We start from the raw sequence: 25,172 nt of genomic DNA, 5'->3' as shown, positions 1-25,172 counted from the left end.
GGGGATCAGTGGCAACAGTGGTAATGGTGTGGGGGGGATCATTGTCAGCAATGAGGGTGGTGTCGGGGGGATCAGTGTCAGCAGTGGTGGTGGTGTGGAGAAGATCAGCGGCAGCAGTGGGAATGGTGTGGAGGAGTGATCAGTGGCAGCAGTGGAGTTGGTGTGGGGGGAACAGTGGCAGCAGTGGAGGGTGGTGTGTGTGTGGGGGGGGGTCAATGGCAGCGGTGGGGGGTTGTGGGGGGGAGATCAGTGGCAGCAGTGGGGGTGGTGTGAGGGGATCAGTGGCAGCAGTGAATGTGGTGTGGGGGGGGGGATCGGTGGCAGCGGTGGGGGGTGGTGTGGAGGGGAGGTCGGTGGCAGCGGTGGGGGGTGGTGTGGAGGGGAGGTCAGTGGCAGCAGTGGGGGTGGTGTTGGTATCAGTGGCAGCAGTGGGAGTGATGTGGGGGAATCAGTGGCAGTGGTATGTGGGGGGATCAGTGGCAGCAGTGGGGGTGGTGCGGGGGGATCAGTGGCAGCAGTGGTGATGGTGTGGGGAGGGAATCAGTGTCAGCAGTTTTAGTGGTGTAGGGGGTGATCAATATCAGCAGTGGGGGTGGTGTGTGGAAACAGTGACAGCAGTGGGGGTTGTGTGTGGGGTGATCAGTGGAAGCAGTGGGCGGGGGGCGGTATGGGGGAATCAGAGGCAGTGATGCGGGGGGGATCAGTGGCAGCAGTAGGGGTGGTGTGTGGGGGGGATCAATTTCAGCGGTGGGGGTGGTGTGGGGGGAATCAGTAGCAGCAATGGGGGTGTTATGGGGGAGATCAGTTTTAGCAGTTGGGATAAAGCGGGGGAATCAGTGGCAGTGATGGTTGGGGGGATTAGTGGCAGCAGTGGGGATGGTGTGGGGGGAAGGATCAGTGGCAGCAGTGGCGGTGGATTGGGGGGGATCAGTGGCAGCAGTGGGGGCGGTGTGGGGAGGGTATCAGTGGCAGTAGTGGGGGTGGTGTGGTGGGATCAGTGGCAGCACTGGGGGTGGCGTGGGGGGATCAGAGGGAACAGTGGGGGTGGTGTGAGGGGTAATTAGTGGAAGCAGAGGGGGTGGTGTGGGGGGAATCAGTGTCAGTGGTGTAGGGGGATCAGTGGCAGCAGTAGGGGTGGTGTGTGGGGGGGATCAATGGCAGTGGTGGGGGTGGTGGGGGGGATTAGTGGCAGCAGTGGGGGTGGTGTGGGGGGTCAGTGGCAGCAGTGGGGGTGGTGTTGAGGGAGATCAGTGGCAGCAGTCGGGTGGTGTGTGGCTAATCAGTGGCAGCTATGGGGGTGTTAGGGGGGAGATCAGTGTCAGCAGTTGGGGTAATGTGGGGGAATCAGTGGCAGTGATGTTTGGGGGGATCATTGGCAGCAGTGGGGGTGGTGTGGGGGGGGGTCAGTTGCAGCAGTGGCGGTGGTGTGGGGAGGATCAGTGGCAGCAGAAGGAGGCGGTTTGGGGGGGGTATCAGTGGAAGCAGTGGGGGTGGTGTGGTGGGATCAGTGGCAGCAGTGGGGGTGTTGTGGGGGTGGTGTGGGGGTAATCAGTGGAAGCAGTTGGGGGTGGTGTGGGGGAAACAGTAGCAGTGGTGTAGGGGGAATCAGTGGCAGTGCTAGGGGTGGTGTGTGGGGGGATCAATGGCAGTGGTGGTGTGAGGGGGATTAGTGGCAGCAGTGTGGGTGGTGTGGGGGGATCAGTGGCAGCAGTGCGGGTGGTGTGGCGGGATCAGTGGCAGCAGTGGTGATTGTAGTTGTTATACCTGAAGGGTTTCACATGTACTGTCACTTTAAGGATGGCTCCACCCAGGAGTGATGACAGGGATCAAGGGGCAGAGTGGCCATCTTGGAGACATGTAGGTGATGTGTGATTATACAGAGCTGTCCTGTAATGCCTGTTGTAGTGTACAGAGAGTCCTGAATAAACAACCGTTGTTCCAGATCAGAGTCTTGTGTCTCTCACAACACAGAGAATATAACAGTGGCAACGAGGATGGGATTTACAAGGTTACTATCCGTGTGAGAAAAGAAAAGAAGGAAAAAAAAACTCTGGATTGTCAGCTGGATACAAACACCCACAGAGCTCAGCAGGAAAATGTCATTGATCGGGACATTAAGTGAATTTGATGGAGAACAGACATCGTGGAGTTCCTGGATTGAGAGACTAGAACAGTATTTTTATGCAAATGCCATCCCAGGCGACAGGCAAGTAGCAGTGTTTCTGACACTGGTTGGGGCTAGGACATATGACACTCTTAGGGATCTCCTTTTCCCTGAAAAACCAGCAACTAAGACTTTGGCAGAGCTCCTGACACTGTTAGGGAATCACTTCCAGCCTAAACCACTAGAGATTGCAGAGAGATTCAGGTTCTATCAGCGACAGCAACAGCCGGGTGAAGATATTAAGAAGAGGGGAGAAGCGCTCTAAGTGCAGACAATTTATTGCAGATAACAAGGCAGGTAATATACACTCACTAGACATGAAGACTGAAAAGCTGTATGTGTCAAAGCAATCCTGCAGCCATCCTCAGGAGGGTGTCCTCTGGTCACAGGAAGCCGTATGCAGTACTGTCACTGGCGGTGGGAGGGAAGAAAGCCGGCTGTCTCCCACAACATCAGCGGTGAGTGGTCAAGCGGCTCGGATCTGCGGCTCCGTGTTGCAAGTGATGGATGGAGGCACTCTCACCCACAGGGATGGTGGGATCTGTCCGATGTGTTACGGCATGCACGACGCGTTTCTGAGCATGCGCGGGGTCCTCTACACCCTACATTTTTAATCTTTCCTCCGTCCAGTTAAATCAGGATGATATGTCCTTATTACATAAAGGCCTAAGTTTTGCCCCTACCTCCTTCCCTTACTCCTTTTTACTATTTGGTGATTTAAATAAGTTTATACGCAACCTTACATTGAAGCGTTATTTCAATATAAAGGCCAAACAGGCTGATACCAGCTCCCTCACTGACAATGTAGACACCAATGCCCCTACCCCAACTGATGAGATTTTTCCTGGCAGTCCCTTTAGCACTTATGATCCCTGTGAGGATGAAGATCTGGACCCTGATATACTGTTATATACTCAGCATCTCCCGGAGTCGCCACACTATACCCATACGGACTTACGGCCTAAATCCGTGTTTTACCCCACACGCTCAAAAGGCCCGTACCTAGAAACTTATTATAGGACAGTCTTTGCTGACCTGCAAGCCATGTGTTCAGATACATCAAAACAGAGCAAATACTCCCACCTTAATCTCCATCATGGCAAATCCCAGGCCCTTAAGAGATTCTCTGATAACCCTGATCTTATTATTAAATCTGCAGACAAAGGTGGGGGCATTGTCCTACAGAATAAAACTGATTACGTGAACGAAGCCCTTCGACTATTAAGTGACCAAAAAACATACTTGAGGCTCTCAAAAGACCCATTGCCCATATATAAAATTGAGGTCGAACAACTGGTATTTTCTGCACTATCCAAAAAAGTGATTAATAAGAATGAGGCGGCCTTTTTGAAAAAGGAGTATTATAATACTCCATATTTCTACCACCTGCCAAAGGTCCATAAAGACCCCCTTCATCCCCCAGGGAGACCTATCGTTGCAGCAATCAATAGCGTCACCAGTGGCCTCTCACAGTTTATTGATGTCTTTTTACAGCCCTTGGCCCAAAGTCTGCAATCGTACATACGAGACTCGGGTCACCTATTGGAGCAGATTACGCCATATAGATGGGAAGATAGTTACTCGTGGCTATCCTTAGATGTTAGTTTCTTGTATACATCTATCCCCCATAGTATAGGCTTACAAGCATTACAACATTTTCTCCTACTAGATTCTTCCCTACATCATGACCAAGTTTCCTTTATTTTGGAGGCGACACATTTCTGCCTAACCCACAACTATTTTCAGTTTGAGGACACGTTTTATCTGCAGATAAATGGCACAGCCATGGGAGCTAACTTTGCTCCTTCATATGCGAATCTGACCATGGGCTATTGGGAACTTAGATACATTTGGCAGAACAATCCATTTGCTCAACACATCGTTTTTTTTGGGCGGTATATTGACGACATTATCGTCATCTGGGATGGGTCCGCATCCCAGATTGACGGTTTTGTCAGTCACTGCAATAACAATTCTTTGGGTCTATCGTTCACGTCAGTCTCACATCCAGATTCTATGCCTTTTTTAGATCTGGAATTGGGACATGAGCTACATCAGATACATGCCAAAAATTATATCAAACCCACGGGAGGTAATTCATATCTCCATTATAAGAGTTGCCATCACCCCCAATGGACGAAAAATATACCAAAAGGCCAGTTCTGTCGACTTAGACAGAACTGTACCAGAGATGGAGATTATCTAACTCAAAGTGAACACTTAAAGAAAAAATTTTCAGAGAAGGGCTACCCCGATGATTTGGTAAACTCAGCCTATGAGGCCTATCTTCCAGGGAAACATCCTAGCTCTAGGGCCAAGAGCGAATATCATCCTGTTCGTTTTGTCACCAAGTTCCATTGTCAGTATAGAAAAATGGAAAAAATTCTATCAAAACACTGGGATATCCTAAAACAAGACCCCCACTTGAACTCGGTCATTTTGGACAAGCCAAAAGTGACTTATAGGAGGGCTACCACCTTGAAAAACAAAATAGCACCCAGCAAATTAAAGAACATCAAGGCCACTAATCATCTGTCATGGATGATCCCCCTGAAAGGCATGTATGCCTGCCGTAAAAAGTTATGCAAAATGTGTAGTTTTGTGCGACATGGCCAAAAGAACTTTACACATAATGACAAAACCTATGTCTTGGACAATTTTTTCAACTGTTCCACAGACTATGTGGTGTATTGTCTGATATGTCCCTGCCAGTTGCTCTATGTAGGTCGAACCATCAGACCAGTCAGACAACGATTCGGCAAACATCGCCGTCTTATTGAAGGTGGATGTGACCTTCATAGTGTCCCTCGACATTTTTCAGAAGTCCATGGAAAATCCACCGAGGGACTAAAAATTTGGGTTATCGAATCCATTCCCAAAGACTTGCCGGAGGGAGAACGATTTTCCAAATTATGTATGCGAGAGACTTTCTGGATCTACACGTTAGATGTTCTCGCTCCTCGAGGGTTAAATGAAGAATTAGACGTGCACACTATCTTATAATTATTATCAGGGTTTTCTGTTGGTCTTTATTTATTATTTTTTCATCACATCATATTAGATGATTTTTTAATATATACACTTTGGCCCTGGTTCTGGTATATAAATCTTTTATACAAACTTTATAAGGTCTTACCTACTGAGCAATCAGAAGGCTTATTTCCCTATATATCATACATGTGGTACCGTAGTTGGTAATCCATATAAAAATCCTTTATACACAAAATATAATTATTAGGATATACATATGTACACCTATATATGGGTTATATCCATCCTCCATTTCTTATCCAATATATAAGGCTTTTTTACTCCCCCCTCCCCCCCCTCTTTTTATTGTTTCATTTGCTTATATGTTTCTCCATACCACAGCCTGTATAGGTATTATGCATTAGCTCTTAAAATATACCTTTTAAATATGCTTTTTATTAACTTTTATATGTTTATAATTGTATCGTTTTAAACCTGGAACGTTTTTACATGTTCTTCATAAGCCTTGATGAACCCGGGCTTACCCCTATTTTACATTTATTATATGTTTTGTATTGCCTAATTGTTTGCTATCACTGTGATAAGCGGTTGTCTAGCCCACATACATGTGTATTTAAGGGCAGCCAACCGATCACACTCCACTTCTAAGTTGTTTTTAATCTCTCCCATTGCTACAAAAATATTTGATTGGTTAGGTTATTGCTCAGTGCTGTGGGCGGTTGCCATCCCCTTACTTCAGCTGTGCCTAATTATCCTCTTGTTCAGCACTACATAAAGCCCCACAGAGACTACGGCACTCTAGCACCTGATGAAAGAGCGCGCCGGGTGTAGAGGACCCCGCGCATGCTCAGAAACGCGTCGTGCATGCCGTAACACATCGGACAGATCCCACCATCCCTGTGGGTGAGAGTGCCTCCATCCATCACTCGCAACACGGAGCCGCAGATCCGAGCCGCTTGACCACTCACCGCTGATGTTGTGGGAGACAGCCGGCTTTCTTCCCTCCCACCGCCAGTGACAGTACTGCATACGGCTTCCTGTGACCAGAGGACACCCTCCTGAGGATGGCTGCAGGATTGCTTTGACACATACAGCTTTTCAGTCTTCATGTCTAGTGAGTGTATATTACCTGCCTTGTTATCTGCAATAAATTGTCTGCACTTAGAGCGCTTCTCCCCTCTTCTTTTTGTCTATACAGATTCTTCCTCCTCATCTGTGGAAGAGCAGCTCAGTGCCCACGGACTTTATCCCTTTTAGGATCATCAACCTATTTATGGTATCCCATTGTCCCCTATTGTATGGTACCATTTAATGCCTATGTCCATTTGCAGCTACAACCCTTTTTATTGCCTGTGTTTATTTTTTCCTTTTCTCTTTTTTCCTTCCCTCCCCCCCCCCCTCCCTGGATTCAGCTGCTTATTAGTTCTGTTCATCCACCCTTCATATGCTGGAGGTCTTCGTAGCGCTCTGTGTTTTGTTTTTTATTTATTTTTTTTGGGTGAAGATATTAAGGCTTATGTGCTTGCCCTTCGCAGACTAGCCTCAACCTGTTCTTTTGAAGAGTACTTACCGACTGCACTGAGGGATAAGTTTGTCATGGGACTAAATAGTGAGTCTAGCCAAAAGAGTCTGTTAACAGAGAAAGACCTTATCCTTACAAAGGCAATTGAGATAGCTTCAGTGATGGAAATGGCTGTGAAAGATACAGAGGCATTGAACCCTCAGAGCAGAAGGGAAGAGGTTAAAGAGGAAGTTTTCAGAACAGCAGTCAAGCCAACTGCAGCTAACTGTAAATATAGACCCTCACCAACCTGGGAGTCAGCTTGCTACCGTTGTGGGAATACAGACCATGATCACAAAGTCTGCCGGTTTAAGGATCAGCTCTGTCATAATTGTGGTAAGGCAGGCCATCTGAAACGAGTCTGAAACGAGTCTGCCGTAGTAAGAAGGTGCGAAATAAACAACCTCTGAACACCAGGACAAAAGCATATATGGTGGGAAGATATACATCGTCATCGGAATCAGGGGATGAGGAAGTGCTCCACAGATTAGACATACATCATATGCATTCAGCACCCTCAGCAATGACTTTAGAGGTAACCGTGAAAGAAAAGAAACTCAAGATGGATGTAGACACAGGAGCAGCAGTTTCAGTTATCACCCAGAAACAATGGAGAAAACTTCTGATCCGAACTGCAGACATACTCAAAGCAGATACTCCACCCACTGGGTTACATGAAAGTACAGGTATCCTACAAGGGTCAGACAAAGAGAATGCCATTGTATATCCTAGAACATGGGGGACCCCCTCTCTTTGGGAGAGACTGGATTGCTCACTTTGGTATGCCAGACATCGCCATAAACCCCTGCAACACCGTGACCATCCCATCAAGAGATAACGAGGGATGGGTGGAATCCCTGAAACAGCGATTCCCACAAGTCTTTGATCACCATTTGGGAAAAATAAAGCATGACTGTGTGAGACTCAGGCTGAAACCCAATGCCCAGCCTAGGTTCTTCAAAGCTCGGACGGTACCTTTCGCACTCCGAGCAGGTGTGGAAGCTGAACTAAGCCGGCTGGAGGAACAAGGTGTCATCTCAAAGGTAGAGCACAGCGAGTGGGCATCACCAGTTGTACCAGTAAAGAAAGCGAATGGGGACTTACGCATTTGTGGCGATTTCCGCATGGCACTAAATTCTCAACTGGAGATAGACCAGTATCCCCTACCCAGAGTAGATGCCATTTTTGCCTCTCTTGCAGGAGGTCAAAAGTTCACCGAGCTTGATCTCAGGCAAGCTTATTTACAGTTTGAGGTCCACCCTTCGTCCCGCAAGTTTCTAACCATCAACACTCACAAGGGACTGTATGTACAATCGGATGGTGTTTGGGGTAGCCTCCGCCCCAGCCATTTGGCAACACAAAATGGATGATATTTTGGCGGACATTCCTTTCACACAGTGCCTGTTAGGTGACATGCTCATCACGGGCCTGACGGACCAGGAACACAAGCATAACGTGGAGCTTGTGTTGGCGAGACTCCAAGAGCAGGGTCTAAAAGTGAACTTAGCGAAATGCCAATTCATGGTACCTAAATTGGAGTTTTGTGGCCAACTTGTGGATGCAGAGGGTATACACACCACGGAAGCCAAAGTTGATGCTTTAGTAAAAGCTCCAGCCCCAACCAACGTCCAACAGCTGCGATCATACCTGGGCTTGCTTAACTATTACCACAAATTCCTGCCGGATCTAGCACACACTTTGTTTCCATTTGAACAAGCTTTTGGAGAAACACTCCAGATGTAACTGGTCGGCTGCATGCCAACGTGCTTTTGAAGTTTCTAAGCGAAAGCTGTTGGTGTCACCCATGCTCCTGCACTATGACCTCCAAAGGCCTCTCACCTTGGCTTGTGATGCCTCACCCTATGGTCTAGGGGTTGTACTATCTCACGTTTTACCAGATGGGTCAGAGAAACCTGTGGCATTCACCTCCAGGTCCTTGACAAAAGCAGAAAGCAATTACTCTCACACTGACAAAGAGGCTCTGGCGTTCATATGGGCAATTAAGAAGTTTCATCTTTACCTGTATGGTAGGGAATTCACCATACTGACTGATCATAAACCACTCCTTCAGATCTTTAGCCCTGACAAAGGCATCTCCCAGACGACTGCGGCCCGTCTTCAATGCTATGCCCTATTCTTGGGAGCATATAGCTACAAAATCCAGTATCGCAGCCATGATGCCAATGCTAATGCGGACGCCATGTCCCGTCTGACAAGGACATTAGCAGACTCTTCTCCACCTGTCAAGAGTTTTCGTTACACCAGCCTGTCCTTTCTGTCTTCCGGGGAAGTAGCAGCCCATACAGCCAAGGATACCTTCCTTAAGACAATACTCTCCTGGGTACGGTACGGTTGGCCTGCAACTGTCACACAGGATTATGAACCTTACTTCAGTAGGCGTCTGGAATTAACTGTGGCTGGCAACTGTGTTTTATGGGGAGACCGAGTGATCATTCCACAGACCCTCCGGAGACACATTCTGGACTTGCTACATACTGGTCATCCCGGGGGCACACGTATGAAACAAAAGGCCCGAGGCTATGTGTGGTGGCCGAACCTCGACTCAGATATCACGACATATGTGAATGCGTGTGCTGGATGTGCACAAACTGCAATAGACCCTCCTCGAGGGTGCGTCCAGCCCCGGACTTGGCCCACGGTTCCCTGGTTTTGCCTACACTTGGACTTTGCAGGCCCGATCAGAGGACACACCTTTTTGATCATTATTGATGCCCATTCAAAGTGGCCTGAGGTCATTCCTGTTACCCAGCCGATGACTAGGGCGACGATTTCCATACTGTTACATCTCGCTGCTACGTTTGGATACCCCAGAGAAATTGTCACAGACAACGTTGCACAATTCATAAGCCAGGAGTTTCAGAGTTTCCTGACTGCCCACAACATCAAACACAAGTTGACCGCACCTTACCACCCGGCTACAAATGGTCAAGCAGAAAGGTTTGTACAGACATTCAAACGCTATTTCAAAGCTACTGTGGCTACAAGTAAACAATAGTCCCTGTCACCCCAGCAGCTGGACTCCTTCCTTTCTGCTTACAGAACCACACCACATGCAACCACTGGAAAAACTCAAGCTGAACTTCTTTTGGGTCGGCAGCCATGGACTGTTTTGGACATGCTCCGCCCTCAAATGGTCCAGGAACATGTACAGCAGTCCCAAGACAAGAGGGTCGAGCACGACGAGATTCCCCGGTTTACAGCCCAGCAAAAGGTATGGGCCCGATCTTATGGCGCTTCCAACACTCGTTGGCCTCCTGCTATCGTCGCAGAGACTTTGGGACCCAAAATGTATAGGGTCTGCCTGGAAGATGGTTCCATTTGCAGACGGCATGCGGATCAATTGTGTCCTCATTCTCAGCTGCCCGAATCCCTGACATCGGCTGCACCTCCAGTGTCTCAAGGATCTGCTCCTACCGGATCAGGAGGCATTGAGACTGATGCTTGTGGGGACTCTGAACAGAGCCCTCCAGCCCTGGTCCAGAGGTCTGTTCACCCTCTGAGCTAGGGGATCCCCTCTTGGCCCCGCCAATGTCCATTCCGGCCAGCCCTGCTTCCTCCGGCCTCGAGTCGCTGGGTGCCCGTCCTCAACGACGCTGTCGCCCTCCTGACCGGTTTCAAATGCAAGAGCGGTTACGAGACTTTCGACGGGCCCGCCGAAAGTGATCCGCTGCCATGTTCTCCCTGTAGCGTCCCTGGAAGTTGTTCTCACATCCGGACGCGTAAGAAGCCATGTAAATCTCTTGAGTTGGAGGACTGTATTGGACAATTATGAGTTACTGTTTTATGCCTGTTCTCGTTTTGTTGTGTTTTTTTTTTTCTTTTTTTTTTGTTGGTTTTTTTTTTAGGGATGGATGGAAGGTTATATACTGAAGGGTTTCACATGTACTGTCACTTTAAGGCTGGCTCCACCCAGGAGTGATGACAGGGGTCAAGGGGCAGAGTGGCCATCTTGGAGACATGTAGGAGATGTGTGATTATACAGAGCTGTCCTGTAATGCCTGTTGTAGTGTACAGAGAGTCCTGAATAAACAACCGTTGTTCCAGATCAGAGTCCTGTGTCTCTCACAACATGGAGAATATAACAGTAGTGTTGGGGGGGTCTGTAGCAGCAGTGGTGATGGTGTGGGTGGAATCAGTGGCAGCAATGGGGGTGTGTGGGGGAATCAGTGTCAGCAGTGATGGTGGTGTGTGAAGGTGGGTCAGTGTCAGCTGTGGTGGTGTTGTGGGGGTGGATCAGTGGCAGCAGTAGGGGTGGTGTGTGGGGGGGATCAATGGCAGTGGTGGGGGTGGTGTGGGGGTATTAGTGGGGGTGGTGTGGGGGGGGGGGTCAGTGGCAGCAGTGGGGGTGGTGTTGGGGGAGATCAGTGGCAGCAGTGGGGGTGTTGTGTTGCCAATCAGTGGCAGCGATGGGGGTGTTATGGGGGGAGATCAGTGTCAGCAGTTGGGGTAATGTGGGGGAATCAGTGGCAGTGATGTTTGGGGGGATCATTGGCAGCAGTGGGGGTGGTGTGGGGGGGGAGGATCAGTTGCAGCGGTGGTGTGGGGGAGATCAGTGGCAGCAGAAGGAGGTGGTTTGGGGGGGTATCAGTGGAAGCAGTGGGGGTGGTGTGGTGGGATCAGTGGCAGCAGTGGGGGTGTTGTGGGGGTGGTGTGGGGGGTAATCAGTGGAAGCATTTTGGGGTGGTGTGGGGGGAAACAGTAGCAGTGGTGTAGGGGGAATCAGTGGCAGTGCTAGGGGTGGTGTGTGGAGGTGATTAATGGCAGTGGTGGTGTGAGGGGGATTAGTGGCAGCAGTGTGGGTGGTGTGGGGGGAGTCAGTGGCAGCAGTGTGGGTGGTGTGGGGGGGGTCAGTGGCAGCAGTGCGGGTGGTGTGGTGGGATCAGTGGCAGCAGTGGTGATTGTAGTGTTGGGGGGGGGTCTGTAGCAGCAGTGGTGATGGTGTGGGTGGAATCAGTGGCAGCAATGGGGGTGTGTGGGGGAATCAGTGTCAGCAGTGATGGTGGTGTGTGAAGGTGGGTCAGAGTCAGCAGTGGTGGTGTTGTGGGGGGGGATCAGTGGCAGCAGTGGGGGTGGTGTGGTGGGGATCATTGGAAACAGTGGGGGTGGTGTGTGTGGGGGGAATCAGTGGCAGCAGTGTGGATGGTGTGGGGGGGGGGGTCAGTGGCAGCAGTGGGGGTGGTGTGGGGGGGATCAGTTGCATCGGTGGCGGTGGTGTGGGGGGATCAGTGGCAGCAGAAAGGGGCGGTTTTGGGGGTATCAGTGACAGCAGTGGGGTGGTGTGGGTGGGATCAGTGGCAGCAGTGGGGGTGTTGTGGGGGTGGTGTGGGGGGTAATCAGTGGAAGCAGTTGGGGGTGGTGTGGGGGGGAAACAGTAGCAGTGGTGTAGGGGGAATCAGTGGCAGTGCTAGGGGTGGTGTGTGGAGGTGATTAATGGCAGTGGTGGTGTGAGGGGGATTAGTGGCAGCAGTGTGGGTGGTGTGGGGGGGGGGGTCAGTGGCAGCAGTGCGGGTGGGTGTGGTGGGATCAGTGGCAGCAGTGGTGATTGTAGTGTTGGGAGGGGGTCTGTAGCAGCAGTGGTGATGGTGTGGGTGGAATCAGTGGCAGCAATGGGAGTGTGTGGGGGAATCAGTGTCAGCAGTGATGGTGGTGTGTGAAGGTGGGTCAGAGTCAGCAGTGGTGGTGTTGTGGGGGGGGGGGATCAGTGGCAGCAGTGGGGGTGGTGTGGTGGGGATCATTGGAAACAGTGGGGGTGGAGTGTGTGGGGGGAATCAGTGGCAGCAGTGTGGATGGTGTGGGAGGGGGGTCAGTGGCAGCAGTGGGGGTGGTGTGGGGGGGATCCGTTGCATCGGTGGCGGTGGTGTGGGGGGATCAGTGGCAGCAGAAAGGGGCGGTTTTGGGGGTATCAGTGACAGCAGGGGGGTAGTGTGGTGGGATCAGTGGCAGCAGTGGGGGTGTTGTGGGGGTGGTGTGGGAGTAATCAGTGGAAGCAGTTGGGGGTGGTGTGGGGGAAACAGTAGCAGTGGTGTAGGGAGGATCAGTGGCAGTGCTAGGGGTGGTGTATGGGGGGGGGGGGTCAATGGCAGCGGTGGGGGTGGTGTGAGGGAGAATAGTGGCAGCAGTGGGGGTGGTGTGGGCGAATCAGTGGTAGCAGTGGTGATGGTAGTGTTGGGGAGATCTGTAGCAGCAGTGGGGATGGTGTGGGTGGAATCAGTGGCAACAATGGCGGTGTGGGGGGAATCAGTGTCAGCAGTGATGGTGGTGTGTGAAGGTGGGTCAGTGTTAGCAGTGGTGGTGTTGTGGGGGGGGGGTCAGTGGCAGGAGTGGGGGTGGTGTGGTGGGGATCAGTGGAAACAGTGGGGGTGGTGTGGGGGGGAATCAGTGGCAGCAGTGTGAATGGTGTGGGGGGGATCAGTGGCAGCAGGGGCAGGGGGGTTGTGTCGGGGGGATCAATGGCAGCAGTGGTGGTGGTGTGGGGGGATCACAAGCAGCAATGGGGGTGGTTTGGTGGGGGGTCAGTGGCAGCAGTGTGGGTGGTGTGTGGCGATCAGTGTCAGCAGTGGTGGGGTGTGGGGAGGATCAGTATCAGCAGTGGGGGTGGTGTGGGGGGATCAGTGGAAGCAGTGAGGGTGGTGTGGGGGGGATTAGGGGCAGCAGTGGTGATGGTGTGGGGGGATCAGTGTCAGCAGTGGTGGTGATGTAGGGAGATCAGTGGCAGCAAAGAGGGAGGTGTGGGGAATCAGTGGCAGCAGTGGGGGTGGTGTTGGGGGGATCAGTGGCAGCAGTAGGGATGGTGTGGGGGGGATCAGTGGCAGCATTGTGGGGGATCAGTGATAAAAGTGGGGGTGGTGTGTGGGGTGATCAATGGAAACAGTGGGTGGGGGTTGTGTGGGGGAATCAGTGGCAGTAGTGAGGGGGGTCAGTGGCAGCAGTTGGGGTGGTGTAGGGGAATAAGTGGAAGTGGTGTTTGGGGGGAATCAGTGAAAATAGTGGGGGTGGTGGGGGGATCAGTGGCAGCAGTGAGTGTGGTGTGGGGGATATCAGTGTCAGCAGTGGGGGTGGGTCAGTGTCAGCAGTTGTGGTGGTGTGGGGGATCAGTGTCAGCAGTGGGGGTGGTGTGGGGGGATCAGTGGCAGCAGTTGGGGTGGTGTGGGGGGATCAGTGGCAGCAGTGGGGGTGATGTGGGGGAATCAGTGGCAGTGGCGTTTGGGGAAATCAGTGGCAGCAGTGGGGGTGGTTTGGGGGGGAAGGATCAGTGGAAGTGGTGGGAGTGGTGTGGGGGGATCAGTGGCAGCAGTGGGGTTGGTGTGGGGGGATCAGTGGAAGCAGTGGAGTTGGTGTGGGGGGGATCAGTGGCAGCAGTTGGGGTGGTGTGGGGGGATCAGTGGCAGCAGTGGGGTTGGTGTGTGGGGATCAGTGGAAGCAGTGGAGTTGGTGTGGGGGGGGGATCAGTGGCAGGTGTGGGGGTGGTGTGGGGGGATCAGTGGCAGCAGTTGGGGTGGTGTGGGGGGATCAGTGGCAGCAGTGGGGGTGTTGTGGGGGTGGTGTGGGAGTAATCAGTGGAAGCAGTTGGGGGTGGTGTGGGGGAAACAGTAGCAGTGGTGTAGGGAGGATCAGTGGCAGTGCTAGGGGTGGTGTATGGGGGGGGGGGTCAATGGCAGCGGTGGGGGTGGTGTGAGGGAGAATAGTGGCAGCAGTGGGGGTGGTGTGGGCGAATCAGTGGTAGCAGTGGTGATGGTAGTGTTGGGGAGATCTGTAGCAGCAGTGGGGATGGTGTGGGTGGAATCAGTGGCAACAATGGCGGTGTGGGGGGAATCAGTGTCAGCAGTGATGGTGGTGTGTGAAGGTGGGTCAGTGTTAGCAGTGGTGGTGTTGTGGGGGGGGGGTCAGTGGCAGGAGTGGGGGTGGTGTGGTGGGGATCAGTGGAAACAGTGGGGGTGGTGTGGGGGGGAATCAGTGGCAGCAGTGTGAATGGTGTGGGGGGGATCAGTGGCAGCAGGGGCAGGGGGGTTGTGTCGGGGGGATCAATGGCAGCAGTGGTGGTGGTGTGGGGGGATCACAAGCAGCAATGGGGGTGGTGTTGGGGGGATCAGTGGCAGTGGCGTTTGGGGAAATCAGTGGCAGCAGTGGGGGTGGTTTGGGGGGGAAGGATCAGTGGAAGTGGTGGGAGTGGTGTGGGGGGATCAGTGGCAGCAGTGGGGTTGGTGTGGGGGGATCAGTGGAAGCAGTGGAGTTGGTGTGGGGGGGATCAGTGGCAGCAGTTGGGGTGGTGTGGGGGGATCAGTGGCAGCAGTGGGGTTGGTGTGTGGGGATCAGTGGAAGCAGTGGAGTTGGTGTGGGGGGGGGGGATCAGTGGCAGCAGTGTAGGTGGTGTGGGGGGATTTGTGGCAAAATTGGGGGTGGTGTGGGGGGGATCAGTGGAAAAAGTGGAGGTGGTTTGGGGGGGTCAGTCGCAGCAGTGGGGGTGGTGTGGGGGGAAAACAGTGGCAGCAGTGGGGATGGTGTGGGGGATCAGTGGCAACAGTGGGGGTGGTGTGGTGGGGATCAGTGGAAGCAGTGGAGGGTGGTGTAGAATTATAGTGGTGAGGTGGAAGGTTGTATATTATTGTAATTTTCTAATCTCAAAACTGCTTGTCCTATTTTCTGATTCCCGACATTGCATCTCCCTACCCATGAGTGCGGGGAGAGAGGATGGACAGGTCGGGGACTATGTGCCTGTGAGCATGCACAAAAATGACCAGTGCGGGCCCCCTGCAGTGGTGGAACACCAGGGCCCCGTCGCAAGTACGACTGCTGCAGCTCTGGTAGTTACACCACTGTGCAGAACAACCTTCCTGCCTTATGTGAATGTGAACTGTTTGCTGTCTTGTGTGTGTTAACCTGTTTTTTCTCCTCATGTATGAAAAATGTATGTAATAGGTTCAGGACTTTACCTTCTTTGGCGGACCAAAGGTTCTATGGTGGGGGGAGTGTGTAGTGAGTGCTCCTCAGCCTGCATGTGACCCTGTATCTCCTGCTGCAGCCTGAGAATTACAGAAGCAAAGGCAGGCTAACAGGGAAAAACACAGCTCATCAGCAGCTTCTAGGAAAACCCCCCCCCCCCCACTGTCCTTCTCTCACTGTGCAGTGAGAGGCCGATTCAAAGACACAGCTGCCCCCTCAGTTCCCTCTCCTGTTTCTACATTGGTGGGAGGATCTGGCCAATCCAGGGAAGACTGCAAGGAATTCTGGGGCATGTAGTTCCCAACACAGACTGCCCCACTGTAATCCCCAGGGGGAAAAACTACACATCCCAGTAGCTCACAGAGAGAGAGGAGGAATCTTACCCCTAGAGGCATCCTGGAAGAAGGGAGAGCTACCATGAGGGAGGTGAAGACTGGATGCTGGATAGGGGTGCTGCGGTCCTGAGTTGATGTGACTGATCCTGCTATAGCTCTGAGGTCGGTGGCGGACATCCAGGGCTAAAGAGAGGACCCCGGGTGTATCTCTAGGTGTCACTGACAGCGTGTGGTGTCCCAGTACTAGGTGGCCAGTTGGACAATCTGAAGGATCTGTCCAAGGAAATCTTCCCCTTGGAGCCTCCTGACACTGTATTGGTGAGAGAGTATCTGCCCAGTCTTCTTTAAGCCAGAACACTACACTGGTGCTAGCTCTTTGCCTCATCTAATTAGGAGAACCTGTTATGCTCTTACACTCTGCTGAGCAGTGATAGTACCTGCCTTTCTTATCTGAACTTACCTTGTTCACTTTACTAAAAGACTGCAAGTGCACCGAAGAAAGGGTTAACAGAAGACATAGGGGCCCTATCTACACTTTGGACTCTAGTCGCTATACGAGCGGGTTTAGGCCTTAAGGGTTAATTCAGTGCACTGAATCAGGTATTTCATTTGAATGGGTAATTTGGGACTGTGGTGCTTGGGCGCAGAAGGGAGAGAACTGACATAAAGAACAAGGTCATTCCCCTGCCCTGCTCCTGCCTGGACTCAACCCAGGTTAAGTAAAGTTAGTAGTTATTCCATTGAAGTATCATCATCCTTACTACAATTTGTCATTTTCGTGTGTTTACCTATGCTCTCAGGGATATTTACTTTGAGAAGTCCCCTGAAAGCAGTAGAATATTATCCTTGAGGTTTCGCCAATAACCTCTACTCCTTGGTATTGTGGTTTGATTTAATATACACATATATATTTGCCTGTTACTCAATACTATTGTTACTGTCTGTTTTCATTCTTAAAACAAGCTCACAGTAAAGGTAATTATTGTGTTCACTACAGCCTGTGTCCATTTACTGTGGTATTTGCACTAACGTTACTGCCAAGTGTGCCAGTGGGGCTGAGATTGTTCTTGGGGTTGAAGAGGCAGAGTAAGGAGCCAAAAAAATTCAAGCGGCTCCTGCAGGGGTAGTGCTACACATTTATCATGTAGTGCATACCATATATAACAAAGCAAAATAATAGGCACAAAATGATAATAAAAAAAAAAAAAAAAAATGTGCTGTAATTACACAAAAAAAAAAATGTATAAAACGAATTCTAAAACTAGTTCTTCATTTTAATTGCTGTCACATATTTGTCTCTATATTCAGCCTGAAGAACTCACTAACATTCTGGAGATAAGTAACATCGTGTTCACCAGCATGTTTGCTCTGGAAATGATGCTCAAACTTTCAGCTTTTGGTTTTTTTGACTATCTCAGAAATCCATATAACATCTTTGATGGAATTATAGTCATTATAAGGTGCGTGCCTCATTTATTTTCCTTTATCTTCAGTGTTTTTTTTTTTTTTAGTATCTCCCACTCATTTAAGATATTTTACACTGATTTACACATTTTGAGTTACAATATTATTTTTAAGTTATGGTATTTTAACAATAGTAATACAGCAACAATACATACAACAATGTCAATTAATATGATTTATATGTATTGTGGGATGCGCTTCAAGTCTGGTCTTCAAGTCTGATCTATCAAACAGTACACAAAGACTCTTGTGCACACATGTACTGGCTCTAGCTCCCAGCTGTATTGACTTTCACCTTAACTCCTGGGCAGGAACCTCCTATGTTCCCAGATGAGAGCCCTGAATTATTACCAGTAGCTATACTAAAAGGTTTGTGCACACCAGTCCCAACAAGATGCTGGTTGTCAGCAAACCACGGACCCAGGTCTGGAGGCTTCATCCCACCCAATACTCTATGAATCCTTTGGGCTCTAGGATCCAAGACAGAACTTATTAATCCTTTCTTCTTTGTATAAGACAAGCATCCTGGAGCCCCTCAACCTACATGGCTGAGGATAATGGGTGCCACAAACTCCTCTTCAAGACACAGAGCATAAGTATATGCGTATATTTGCAAGAAAAGTGTTATTATTTAAAATGTATTAAAACAGTATTTAAAAATATTACTTATTAATTACCACTTGCCTTTATAATAAACCTAATCAAAGCCTGTAAATAAACAAGTGACTTTAAGTATTTTTCTGTTTATATCATTGTTTAGCCTACAAACGATCCACACTGTAAATTATATGTTCAATTCCAAGCCCTGGGAATTCTGTCTTCCACAAAATCCTTAGCAGTAAAAGTTATAGTCACATTATTTTTGCACAGTATGATTTCTTCCCTAAGACCCCGTTCACACTGGGGCGACGCTACTTGCCGGGGCAACCTCACAGGTTGCGGTGCGCAGCTCGCACCGCGACCTCGGAGCGGCCGGCACGGACTTCATATCATTGAAGTCAATGCAGGTCGCTCCAGGTCGCCCCAAAGAAACTCCGGACCCTTTTTCTAAGTCGGAGTGACTTGTGTCGCTCCTATTAGAACAGGTCCACAGCTTCTCTATGGCAGGCGACCTACGGCAACCTGTCAGGCGACCAGGTCGCCTGACAGGTCGCCCCAGTGTGAACGGGGTCTTAATCACCCAAGTGTTGCCACTGGTTAAATACCAATTAATAAGCAATGTTTATGTTTTCTCCTGCAAGTAGTATCCAGTTTATGATGATTTGACATGCATTTACCTGATATCCCCTTTCTGTATCTTTTATGCTTTATCTGATTTTCTAGCTTACTATTACTTTTTTAATATAATTTATATTTATGAATTTTCTATTACTTCATCTTTTGTTTTCACACAGGAAACAAGACAATTGATGTCCATATGCATAGGCGTGTGCACCAGGTGTGGTGGGTGTGTCTGAGCACACCCTAATCACCTGGTGCAGCCCCAATTGCCCCTGCTGCCCTGACTCCCCCCATGTCCCTCCATGTTCTTCCTCCCCTGTACAATGCTGCTGGCTTCTTCTTCTCCCCCGCTGGCTACTGCAGGGGATGTTTCAGGATGGAAGATAGGAAAGGGAACAGTAAATATATCATGTCATATATCCCTTCCTTTTCTGAATGAATACACTGAATGATCGGTACCAATTGCCCCTGTATCTAAAGTAAAGTGTCTTTACTATGCTTCAGTTTGTGAATGAACAGGAAGCCGCTCAGCACAGAGCACTTCCCATTCACTCACTGTCCAGTGCAGCTGAGGCTGCAGACAAAGAGACTGGGGAATTTCTGTCCTCAGTCCTTTTCTCTGTTTCAAAAGTAAAACATCAGGGGCCTGGTTAGACCCCTGATATTTTACCAAAGCCTCCCAATGGGGCTCTTAAAAAAAAAAATAATAATAATAAAAAATAAAAATGACTGACACCATCCACAGCCCTACTGACACTAATTTCTGCTGTACTGACACTGACCACTTCTCTATGGACACTGCCCTCTGCTGTACTCCCTATTAGCCAAGTCCACTGTTCTACTTTCTGACACCATCCACTGCTTTTCAGAAACCGTCCACTGCTCTTCTGACACCGTCCACTTACTGCTGACCAGGGCCGGACTGGGTATGAAAACCAGACCTGGAAAAAATTACATACCAGCCCCGTAGCATTGCGTCGTCATACCAGCACAACGTCGATTTCTTGTTCATAAAAGGTAAAATCATGCATTTTAATGCACATTTAATGAGTGCATTATTTATAGATAAGACAGATATAAAATCACACAAAGGACTTAGACCCCCGTTCACACTGGGGCGACTTGTCAGGCGACCTGGTCGCCTGACAAGTCGCCGTGGGTCGCCTGCCATAGAGCAGCACAGGACCCGTTCTAATAGGAGCGACACAAGTCGCTCCGACTTAGAAAAAGGGTCCTGAGCTTCTTTGGGGCGACCTGGAGCGACCTGCATTGACTTCAATGATATGAAGTCCGTGCAGGTCTCTCCGAGGTCGCGGTGCGAGCTGTGCACCGCGACTTCACAGGTCGCCCCGGCAAGTCGGGTCGCGCCTATGTGAACCGGCTCTTATATATAAAGAGCAAAAAAAAAGTTGTAAGCGTGGAGCAATCATCAAGATTAGACCCTGTATTAGGGGGAGGGGGGGTGGATCAGCATTATATTAGGGGGAGGGGGGGCAGCATTGTATTAGGGGCCTTAATATGCTGATTCTCCCCCCCCCCCCCAAAATGTAATACAAGAGGATGAGGTTCCCCCCCTCCCCTAATACAATGCTGATCCCTCCCTCCCCCTAATACAATTCTGATACCCCCCATCCCCCTAATACACTGCTGACCCCCCCCTGGCCACCTCCCCCTAATAAAATGCTGACCCCCCCCCGGCCCCCTCCCCCTAATACAATGCTGACCCCTTCCCCAGCCTCCTCTGTTGACCCCCTCCCCCTAATAAAATGCTGACTCCCCCGGCCCCCTCCCCCTAATACAATGCAGTTCCCCCTTCCCCCTAATACAATGCTGATCCCCCTCTCCCCCTAATACAATGCTAATCCCCCCTCTCCCCCTAATACAATGCTAATCCCCCCTCTCCCCCTAATACAATGCTGATCCCCCCCCCCCCGGCCCCCTCTCCCTAATACAGACAAAAAGGCTAGAGTACAGATAAAGGGGGGGATCAACTGGAATTTGTCATGTCCATAATTAAATACGTAAAAAAGAAAAAGGCCAATGGCCTGAATGCCCCCTCATGGACTAAACTGACAAATGCCATGCATAAAAATAAATGGTATTTTATTCAAAAATATTAAAAAGTATTCAAAGAGTACTTAATACAGATTATGTCACTAAAAGAGAGACAATAAACATGTATATAGTTTGTTAAAACATATTGTACATATTAGATAGTGGTAATGGAATATACATATCGCCTGACATGTTTTGAACATCAGCTCGTTCCTGCATTGAACACCTTGACTGCTTTTGCTCCCTATGTGTGAACTGAGTGATATTTGGGCACAGGTGATACACCAGCCCTGGGTCCCTGTGACTCGCACTAAACAGTTGGCTTGAGAATTGCACTATGCACTTTCCTACAACATCCTTCCACCAGTGGCACCTGTCGTTTTTATGATAAGCAGTACCCTATCATCAGCTATATTTTGTGTTGGCATTGGAGAAAAGCTAAGCACACCAATCTCTCACGGATATATATATGTATGTGAACTGGGATACAGCCTATGAAGAAGGACGCCACCCTCTTTATGTCCGACATGTCAGGCGATATGTATATTCCATTACCACTATCTAATATGTACAATATGTTATAACAAACTATATACATGTTTATTGTCTCTCTTCTAGTGACATAATCTGTATTATGTACTCTTTGTATACTTTTTAATATTTTTGAATAAAATACCATTTATTTTTACTCATGGCATGTATCAGTTTAGTCCATGAGGGGGCCAGGGGGGGTGGCGGATCAGCATTGTATTAGGGGCTCTAATATGCTGATTCCCCCCCCCCCCTTCCCCGGGCATTGAGTCTTACCTGGCTTTTTACATGTGGCATGGCAGCTCATGTTCTGCTCTGCTCACACTGTGACCTGTCCTGCTGCTGCTGCGATGATGCTGCTGGCGTCTATGAAGGAGATGATCCTCAGCCGCCTCCCCCGTCGGATGTAACGTCATGCCGCTCACAGCGGCTGGCGTAGGAGAAGCTATCCATTGCTGGAGTCGGAGCGCAGCGGGGGCCGTATCAAGCGGTCGGACGTCCCCATCTTAAAGCGGCCGGACGGCCCCATCTTAAAGCGGCTGGACGGCCCCATCTTAAAGCGGCGGTAGCAGCCCCCTCTTAAAGCTGCGTTAGTGGCCCCATCTTAAAGCGGCCCACCGAGAAATTTCCTGGTATCCCTCTAGGCCAGTCCGGCCCTGCTGCTGACACCTTCCATGTTTAATACATTTTAAAATGTTTGTTTATATATACAATTATTTATATTTATAGTGTATGTGTATATGTGTGTATTTGTGTATATATATATATATATATATATATATATATATTCAGTATAAAGCATAAATGTGTACTGTACATCCCAACAGATTTGTCAGAGAACCTTTACTTTCCTTTCAGAATTAACATTTTTTATCTGGCACTATACTACAAAATACTCCCACAAACACAGGCCATTGATTGCAACCAAGATTTGTTAATTTGAACACAAAAAAAATGTATTTTTCTTAACAAATTAATTCAAGACTATGCTGCAAAAATGAATACACCCCAACGAAAGTCTTAAGAGCAAAGCTAAATTTTAGACAACAAAATCCTGATTAACAAGAATTCAACTACAGGTGAGTCATTAAACAGGTATGTCCAACAGACAGTTGATTATAAAGAGGAGTTATGGGGAGTTATGGGGGGCGTGACCTCCGCCTGGACCTCTGAAGACGTACATCTTGAGAGCTCCGCCGGAAGCTGCTAATTACGAGTAATTAATTTGCTGCAAAACCACTGCTTCCACTCGCAAAGCATGGGTAAACGTTTAGGACGCTCACTACCCGCCAAGGGCATATCTACTGGGTCCATAAAAAATTTTCTAGCCCCAGAACCAGAGGATTCTGTGGACGCTGGTGAGTTATTTCACTCCCAACACTCTCCGCCTCTCACCACCACCAGTCTTCCCGCCACAGTTCTCCCGCTTCCTCCTGTGACACTGATGGCAGGAAATTCTCCCCCAGCAGAACAGAGGTGGTGGCGTTAGTCAGCGGACTCCCCACCAAACTTGATTTGGCCTCTATGCTCCACAACTTAGAGCGCTCTATCAAGAAAGAAGTCTCGGCAGTCAGATCTGACCTATCGCAAGTCCTCCTCAGGGTCGAAGAGACAGAGCACCGTCTCAATACCCACGCCGCTACGATTAAAGACCTGAAGCTGAATCAACAAAGGGTGGCTATAGCTCATAGGATGGCCCTCTACAAAATAGAGGACCAGGAGAATAGAAATCGCAGTAACAACATACGGGTACGCGACCTCCCTGAAGCTACTAGAGATGAGGACCTCCAAGCCACCATCCGTGGGATTTTCAACAAGCTCCTGGGTAACCCCGCCGACCACCCCTTGCAGCTTGATAGGGTACATAGAGCCCTCCGTCCCTGCAGCTTGTCCATGCTGATAATCCCCGAAACGTGATCTGCAGAGTGCACTATTATGAGGAAAAGGAGCTGATCATGCGGAGAGCCAGAGAAGCAACCTCCCTGGAGTTTGATGGGGTAACCCTGGCCCTTTTCCCAGACTTAGCTAAAGAAACAGTGGACCGCCGCTGTGCAGTGAAACCCCTTACTGACAAGCTGCGGCAACTCAACATCCCTTACTGCTGGGGTTTCCCCTTATGCCTCATAGCCATCCGGGATGGCAGATCTGCAACTCTCCGTTTTCCAGAAGACCTGCGAAGAAACACTGCATCTCCTCCCAGAGATCCTCGCCTAAACTGGGCTAAGCGTTCCTCATTCTTTTGCCTTCTCTTAGGTAGCCTCCTGGTATCCCACTGCACCTGAGCCATGACACCCTCACCCTCATTCCTAGTTGTTGCTTCGGTTCTCCCTACATCCCTACCTGTGCTGTTTGCTGCAGTTATTCCGGAATGGTGAGATGATAGGGCTGTTTGATCTCATGTTTTTGTCTTTAATGGTTCCTATTTTTTATTTGCTAATCTTGTTTTATTGTTAGACTGCATTCCTGTAATGTTTAATGAGGGTGCTTTTACCACCGTTGGGCGACTCACTGCTGTGGGGTAGTTGTTTCTCCCCATTACTGCGTTGCCTCCGGCGGGCTCTTGCTCACCCTACTTCATGTCCAATTGCTCAGGATATGGATCGCCTTTAACCAGGATGGGATACACCCGGGCCTCGGTCCTGCCTAGCCGGCGCCTCTTGCGGATCGCCGGCAGGTGGGATGCGGATCCCTGGCAGACCCACATTGCTGGCGCTTGGCTGCAGTGGGCCGCCTGGCGCACTGTTGTTTTCATCTCTGGCTTTCATTTCTATCTCCCACTCTCTCTCCTATCCCTCCTCTGCCTTCTTCTTCTCCCCCTCTCCAACCCCTCCTCTCCTTGCACGTTTGCCGTCCTATTGCCTAGCTCATGGTATGTGCACGTGCTTGGTGATCACCCATGGCGACCCTTAACTTGCTTTCCCTCAAGGTGAGGGGCCTACACACTCCTGGGAAAAGGCATCTGAAGGGGGATGTGATATGCCTTTAAGAAACGCACCTCTCTCATTACCCCAACACTCGCATTTCTTCTCCCGACTACCCACACTGGTACTATAGCCTCACTGATATCCGCAAAGCAAAGGGGGACACTATTGGTTTTCGCAAAAACACGCTGTTCTCACTTGAATCGATGGAGGCCGATGTGTAGGGCAGGTATTTGTTCCTGAGAGGCACTCTGACATTTGCACCTTAGCCACAGTTTATGCACCCAATCATGCACAAATTGCCTTTCTCTCCTCCACCCTCGAGAAACTCTCACATTTTGCACAGGGTATTGTCATATTGACAGGGGACTTTAATGCCCCTCTTGAACCGTCCTTTGACACCTCTCTAGACTCGTCCTCTATTTCCTCCAAACGCCTGTCTCAATTTGTCATGACCTACAACTCATTGACACCTGTCGTATTTTGCATCCCTCAGAGAAGGATTTCTCTCACTATTCGCATTTACATCATTCCTATGCACGAATTGACTATGTCCTCCTAGATCACCATCACCTGCACCTCCTCAAAAAGGCCTCAATTGAATCGTCCGTTATTTCGGATCACTTCCTCTTCTCTCCCTCCTAAACCATGTAATTGGAAGCTCAATGATAAACTTATCACTGATGAAATGGACAAACAATATCTATTCTCTGAACTACGCCTCTTTTTCTCAGAGAATGCAACCCCCGGAATGGATCCTGGCATTCTGTGGGAATCTCATAAAGCCCACATCAGGGGTAAACTCATTGAGCTTGGCTCCCGTAGGAAAAAAGAACGTCTATCCCAACATGACTCCCTCTTGAAAGACATTCAGGCGTTAGAAAGTTCACATAAACTCCCTTCCTCTGAAACCTTGCTACATCAGCTCTCACAAAAGAGAGAGGCACTGAAACAGCTCTTTCACGCAG

General features: G+C 49.7%; 1 protein-coding gene across 1 annotated transcript in view; it reads left to right on the top strand.

Moving 5' to 3' along the window:
* CACNA1I (calcium voltage-gated channel subunit alpha1 I) overlaps positions 1–25,172 on the top strand; it is a 2,042,880-nt gene that overhangs the window by 1,033,394 nt on the left and 984,314 nt on the right. The window contains exon 9 of the mRNA XM_082266478.1: positions 17,321–17,472. Coding sequence (XP_082122604.1) covers positions 17,321–17,472 — 152 coding nt within the window. The remainder of the gene's footprint in view (positions 1–17,320; positions 17,473–25,172) is intronic.

This window comes from Pelophylax lessonae (genome assembly GCF_965119305.1).
Source record: "Pelophylax lessonae genome assembly, chromosome: 8".
Lineage (NCBI taxonomy): Eukaryota > Metazoa > Chordata > Amphibia > Anura > Ranidae > Pelophylax > Pelophylax lessonae.
The sequence above is the reverse complement of the archived record's forward strand: the minus strand, read 5'-3'. Positions and strand labels throughout refer to the sequence as shown.